This window comes from Nicrophorus vespilloides, unplaced genomic scaffold, assembly GCF_001412225.1.
Source record: "Nicrophorus vespilloides isolate i.1.1-1 unplaced genomic scaffold, Nicve_v1.0, whole genome shotgun sequence".
Classification (NCBI taxonomy): domain Eukaryota; kingdom Metazoa; phylum Arthropoda; class Insecta; order Coleoptera; family Silphidae; genus Nicrophorus; species Nicrophorus vespilloides.
This window is the reverse complement of record NW_017098356.1, coordinates 93,196-99,849: the sequence shown is the minus strand read 5'-3', so window position 1 is coordinate 99,849 and position 6,654 is coordinate 93,196. Positions and strand designations below refer to the sequence as shown.

General features: G+C 36.3%; 1 protein-coding gene across 2 annotated transcripts; it reads left to right on the top strand.

Annotated features, from left to right (window-relative positions):
- The first annotated feature begins 1,142 nt into the window (after positions 1–1,142).
- LOC108562241 (dnaJ homolog subfamily B member 6-A) lies at positions 1,143–6,078 on the top strand. 2 transcript variants are annotated; one of them, XM_017920514.1, is made up of 6 exons: positions 1,143–1,252; positions 3,519–3,628; positions 3,775–3,885; positions 4,835–5,017; positions 5,079–5,349; positions 5,410–6,078. In XM_017920514.1, the coding sequence occupies exons 1-6, from the start codon at positions 1,188–1,190 to the stop codon at positions 5,507–5,509; spliced, it is 840 nt and encodes a 279-aa protein (XP_017776003.1). In that variant the 5' UTR covers positions 1,143–1,187; the 3' UTR covers positions 5,510–6,078. The 2 variants fall into 2 exon arrangements, with proteins under 2 accessions (XP_017776003.1, XP_017776004.1); XM_017920515.1 differs by lacking the exon at positions 3,775–3,885.
- Positions 6,079–6,654: the final 576 nt, after the last annotated feature.

The window sequence follows — 6,654 nt, the reverse complement described above, 5'->3', positions numbered from 1 at the left end:
AAAATAATGATGTGGAAAATTGGACGTCGCTCATGGGAAACCACCGTTGCGACAGAAAGTCCACAACAATTTTTCATACCGTTATTACACGAAAATTGTCGTTAGAAATTATCATTACCTTAATATTTAATTAACTGTAAATTAATTATTAAATTTTCATTTGATAAACTTTCACTAATTTTGTAATTGTTTCGCGCTTAATTGGATTTCATTTGCGGTTTTATTATTTCTTTGTTCCAATTAAAATACGACAAAGAAAATGACTCATACATTGTTATTTCAGTAACTTTTGTAATGTTTACCTCAAATTGCAAATTTGATATTCTAAATACAAATTATAAAACTTAGGCAATCGTTGCGCTTTTGTATTGATTGCTGCGTACGTTACGTAATGGTGGCAGCGAATTGCGCGTTTGTTTGCGAAACGGAAAATATCGAAGATAATAATAATGGATTTGATAATTGTTGTTGCTTTTTTTTTGTTCAGTTCGGTTTTGTCGTGTGAAAATGTTTCCAGTTTAAATAAATGACTTTGTGAAACTTTAACTCGAATATGGTAATACCGGTATATGGTATTTTATTAACATTATTACCCTACTATTGATTTCATAAGCGACCTTGTCGTGATGTAAGATTGAATGTTATGATCCGGAGGATTTTTTTTTTATTAAATGCGACGATTCTTTTTCACTCTGAACTACGCGAATTTTATGCTAATCTGAAGTATTGCGCAAGTGGTCGGCTTTTTCTTCTTTTTGGCTTTGTGACTCGATGAATAATTCATCGACGCCTTCGAACACCTCTTCTTCGTAGACACATCTTTGCTCCTACTAAAAGCGAAATCACACGAGCCAATAAATGGAGAAGAAAAGGCCGATGACCTGCGGCGCCTGTGTATTACATAAATACATATACATATTACTTTTTCATTCATTATCTGAAGTGGAAGATTCATATCCCGAATGTGCAAACTCACTGATTAGCTTTTTTACGGTTCGTGGTGAAAATTAATTTGCTGGTTTTGTTTGCTTTATGATAACATTTGTTGGTTTTGCAAATGCACATTTATAATTGCTGCAAATTGTAAGAAGACATTATTTCTATGTAACAAAGTATACTGATTGTTGTTTTCTTTTTTGCAGTAAGTTCTTTTAACCCTGGGGCGCAAGGACAACTCAAGCGCCGCGATGGTGGACTACTACAGGGTCCTCGAAGTACCACGCGGCGCTTCTACCGCTGATATCAAGAAGGCGTAAGTATTTTGTTTATATCTGATTAATTTTACCACTTTAGAAGACTTTACTGTCTTTAGCATATTACATTCAACTACAAAGAAGACTTATTTAATAATCAAGTTTAATTTTTAATGAAGACATTTCAATTTATCTGTAGAAATGTGGAATAAGTATGAGTTGTATAAGCTTGAATAGGAAAGTTTCTTCTTTGTTATTTGCTTGAATGTCCAAATTGATAGAATGAGTGAACAGGAATATAACTTTATTCGTTTTTTCTTTGTATACAAAGGACGTTGTCATTTCGGGGGATTATAAATAAACCTTGTACTTGACGAGGGAAAGATGTATCCGCGAGTGCCAGGAAATAAACGTGCAAAGAATAGAGTCTATTTTTGCTTATAGAAACGACACACACGAATGTTGTATATGTTGTTCAGTGTTCCGAGGTTCAAAGGAAGCCTTTCAATTTCTCTCTCCCCAATTGTTGCTCGCTTCCTGAAGCTCTTCAATCGTGAACGAATGTTCCTTTTTTGAAGTGCATGTGTCGAACATTGATTTGCTTAGGTTCGACGGTAATGATAAAAGATGTGTGTCATGGGAGGAATAATGGTGCAATCCGAGGTCACCTCCGCCACTGCCTCCTCGCTGCGCCAGATCAATATTGGCCCTTTTCCATCTGAACCGCCCCAACAATTCCCTTTTCTCCCTCCACCTCACTTCTACAACATTTCTCCGGTGGTATTAGGCCGTTCCAAATCCCGTAACATCCCTATAAACGACACCCTTTGCGCAGATTTCAACGAGATAAAAACTGTTTCGTCTGGCGTTCTATTCTTATCCTTATACCTCAAATTTTCGCGAACATTTCGCGCTACACTTTGCTTATGTTATTGATCCTAATCTTGAGCCTCCCACTGCGAGGATTGGCTTTAATTACTTTTGATGCTATCGCTGCGTGTAAACGCTGTGTCATTTGCATATTCTTTTTATAGTAGTTCGGAAGCTTTCCTCAAGTGAACAGCAAACATCGGGTCAAAGTATCCGAACTCTAACGGATATGAATCACTGAGGGGAAATAATTGTTTTTTTTTTTGTGGACAAAGTAAATAGCGCAAAAATACATTTTACTGTTGCATCTGTTTTCGCCGCCTCCCAACACAGGTTTCGTTGTAAACTCGTAAAGCGCGACGGTGGTAAACACGAGGGGGAAAAAACGAAGGATGATCATGTTTCTCAAAGTTAAAATAATACCATTTACCTATGCTCGTAAATTTGTAATTGTATTTCTGCTGCAAATGTTTTCGGGTGGTGCATTTGCTGTGCGTGCACACGGGTTTGTGTTTGTTGTAATTGAACTATTTATATGCGTCGGTCGAAAATATTTTGATTTTAATCCAATATGAACCCAATTTTCACCAAACAGCGCATTAATCAGATTTATTTTTGGGGGCTGACGTTCTAGATGCTGATGCTGATGCTGCCGCCCGTCTCCTCCTGCTTCATCTCTCCCCACCAATCCATCGCGTATTCATTAATAACTCCGTATACACGCATACAGTTTTTGGTTACAAGCTTCACCTACAACTTGAATCTCGGAAGCCTATTAAGGATATTTTCAAAACCACCTGTTCATCGCCCATTCATCGCTCCTTAGGGTCGCAGCACAAAAAAAATACCTTTTTTTCCGTCTCTTATTCTTGGCAGAGGTGGCCATGGATAGCGCCTCCGTCGCCAGATGACTAAGTTCCTAAACATAGTTCTATCTTACCTCTTTCAATTCCTTTTTTTTTTTTTTTGTTATCGTTGTGACCGCGAAAAATGTTGGTCGATTCCCGTACTTTTAACATTGGCTGAGGTTATATTATTTTCGTGTGGCCACGTTCAAGATCACCATCGCATGAGGCGGCGGCGAACGTGGCGGAAGTTTTGGTTTTTCTAATTATAAGCGGCTGTATTCATTTCCGTTTTTTTTTTTATCTTGTGAAAGAAGAAGGTACTCGTCATCCACCAAATTTTTAAATAGATCATCAATTGCGTAATTATTGAATCATCTTCCTTTGAGCGTTCGAATAGCGACACATAAGGGCCAACGAACTTCTCCGGAAGAAGTGAATACGCGGAACGTGCTTGGAATTAACCGAGCGTTTTGTTTTCGTTTGTTAAGTAACTTCTTCTCATATTTGGTGCGCTACTTATAATATATTTAAAGACACCTATTACATTTGTGTTTATTGTGTTGCGACTCAAAAACTGATTTTAATTGTATCTTTTTTATTCTTTCAGATACCGTAAGCTAGCGCTGAAATGGCATCCAGACAAGAATCCAGAGAACATGGACGAGGCGACGAAACGTTTCAAAGAGATCTCCGAAGCATACGAAGTCCTTTCAGATGGTGAGTTTTTCCGAAACAGTCGGCGACTTCGTTTGATTTATTTATTCGACACTTTTTTTTTGTGTTCCCAAATTTAATGTATTATGTTAGAAAAGCACTTAGCATAGGTGAAAACACTCTTTTTTTTTTTGAAATATCAAATGCAGATTCGAAACGCAAGATATACGACAGCAGGAGTTCCCAGAGGTCTAGCAGTAGAACGGCGCGCTCCTTCAGGACGTACTTCGACTCGCACACCCCTTTCCATCGGTTCTTCGGTACTAGTTTTGCGTGATTTTATTCTGTTTTTTTTCGCCCTCTTCATTACTTATCCCACACATTAATTATCAATCAATCTCTTCGAACGCATTAACTAAGCCCATAACAATATTAATCCAGCCATCTCGTTTTCTTTTAAGTATTGATATTCGACTAACTAACCCAACTTTGTGATGTTGTTTTCTATTTCATTTTCTTGTATGATTGCTTTTAAGGTGAGAATTACGATAATTTCAGCTTTAATACAACTTTGCTAACGTTCCAAAAAAAAAATAAAACGCCGCTTACCAAATTGCATCTCTATTTCGGACTCGAGTGACTCTACAAACACGCTTTGGCCTTTATCGTGTATTTTAATGAGCGCTTCTCTCTGGTATTCATTTCATCTCCTACTTGGATTATTATCCAACTGGCATGAAGTGTGCAAGTGCGATCTGATGAATTCCTAAAACATTTCCAAGATTTTATAACGGCTTCGACAAAACCGTGATTTTAGATAACTGTCTAATTAAAACTAATTGTTGTAAATGATGGATATGCTTGCAAAATTTATATATATCATTGCAACATACTTAATTTTCTCAATCAGATTATAATTCAGTTTCAAATAACATTCAAATCCATTTCATAGCTTATTTAGCAAATTAAATATTTGTTTTTCTTCGATGGATACAAAATTGTTTATAAATAAATAAATTAAGCATATAAAGAAACTGTCTTCAATTTGTTCTCATCATCGAGGATTCGAAGCATTGGACTTTTGTTTGTTTGAATAATTGGCGTTTCGTTTTATTTTATAGTAGGATAAGTAACTTTGGAAACATCTTCTAGTTCTCAAAGTTTTCCTAATGGATTATCACTTAATTATTTGCAATCGAATCAATCGTTGGTATCGCGATTCGACGTGTTGAGTCAACTAATTTGTTGTTGTTTTATTCTGATTTGTAGAGAAGAAAAGGCGCATGTACGATCAATACGGAAAAGAAGGTTTGATCAATGGTGGAAGTCCGAGAGGCCGCAGCAGACACGAGGATGACTTCGACATGGACTTTGGTTTCTTCACGTTCAGAGATCCCGAAGACGTGTTCAGGGAGTTCTTTGGGGATTCCCCGTTGGGCGGTTTGTTTGGAGGTAAAATTGATTATATCATGTATAAATTATATTTTAATGTTGTTTTTGCTATTGTTGACAGAATTACACCATGTCCACGGTCATAGAGATAGGAGACGCAACCGCAACTCTCATCCGCAGACGGCGCTCAGTTCACAGCTCTTCAGCCCGTTCGGCTTCAGCTTGGGCAGCAGCATCATGGACGAGTTTTTGGGATCACACGGAGGCGGCGGCTTCAGCTCCTTCAGCACGTTCAACGGCTCCTTCACGAACGGCGGCGGTAGTAACGTTAACATGAAGAGGACATCGACGTCCACCAAATTCGTTAACGGAAAGAAGATCACAACCAAGAAGTATAACGACATTTCTATAATCACTAAAGACAAAGTATACTAATCTAGTTATTTTTTAAGGGTGTTTGAGAACGGAAAGGAGACGGTGATGTCCTACGAGAACGATGTCTTGAAGTCGAAAACGGTGAACGGGGTGTCACAGAGTATAGGTTACAGTTAAGCGTAATCCAGCCGCGCCATGGAGATGATGAACGAGAAGAGATCGTATAAATATATATTTTTTAAATGTGTCTTTAATTATATAATTCAACAAATCTGGACGGAAGGAATGTGTTTCGTGGCCTACACTGTTCTACACCACACCAAAAAAAAAAAACAACAACAACAATAAACAACAAAAATAAAACCCTGATGATCCTCCTCCTCCACACGCGGCAAAATTTTTCAGTTGAATTTCGGATGCGAAGATCAACGTTGTAAACACACAAAACACATACACAAAAAAAAAGACTTACTCTCCACCGACGCAACCTGTCCCATGAAGATTATTTAAATTTTGTTTATTATAATTATAATTATTATTACTATATTATATTAAATTCTGATTTCAGAATGTCCACCTGTATCTTTATTTACTAAGGAGCTAGTTAGCTTTTTATTTAATAGTCATTTAGTTATTTTTTTTTTGTTCGTTCTTTCGTTTCTTCACAACATTTATTATTATTTTTTTTAATAAGAAACCCGAGCTGTGAGGTTTCCCTAACGTATAATATATTTTTATTATTATTATTTTGTTTGTGTTTTTTTTTCTTTTTTTGTTTAAATTCGACTCGATGATGTAACTTATTTGGATGCGAAGATGATGAAGATGATTATGAAAATTTCCTGACGCCGTGCGCGAAGCTGAAGGAATAGTAGACGAGGAAAGAATGGAAAAGAAAGTTGTGCTAAGATTGCTCATATATTATTATTATATAATCTATTAGCTGCCGAATTAACAATGTTTGCGAAGACTGCTAATATTATTAAAAAAAAAACAAGATTTTTATAAAGAAGCGACGATTGAGCTCAATTTTAGTCGATTTGTGAGTTTTTTTCTCTTTATGTTCTCTTATTTATTTATGTTTATTGTTTTCATCGCCGCGTTTCTTTCTTTGGAAAACAAGACATCACGTCGTGTGTTTGCTTGAAATGTTCTCTGAACATACCAATTTTTTCCAGGCAGACAATTTTTTTTAGTTAATTTTGTTCTTCACTGTGCACTACTGTATCCGTTAAGGAATAACTTTAATGAGAATATATGAATATTAAATTATAAATAAATGAAACATATGAGAAGAAGAAAAAAACAAGTATATACAACAT

Excerpts from the sequence above, each read along its gene's own strand:
- LOC108562241 (XM_017920514.1), top strand. The coding sequence starts at position 1,188 with ATGGTGGACTACTACAGGGTCCTCGAAGTACCACGCGGCGCTTCTACC. Across the intron at positions 1,253-3,518 it reads ACCGCTGATATCAAGAAGGC|ATACCGTAAGCTAGCGCTGA; the intron begins GTAAGTATTTTG and ends TTATTCTTTCAG. Across the intron at positions 3,886-4,834 it reads CCCTTTCCATCGGTTCTTCG|AGAAGAAAAGGCGCATGTAC; the intron begins GTACTAGTTTTG and ends TCTGATTTGTAG.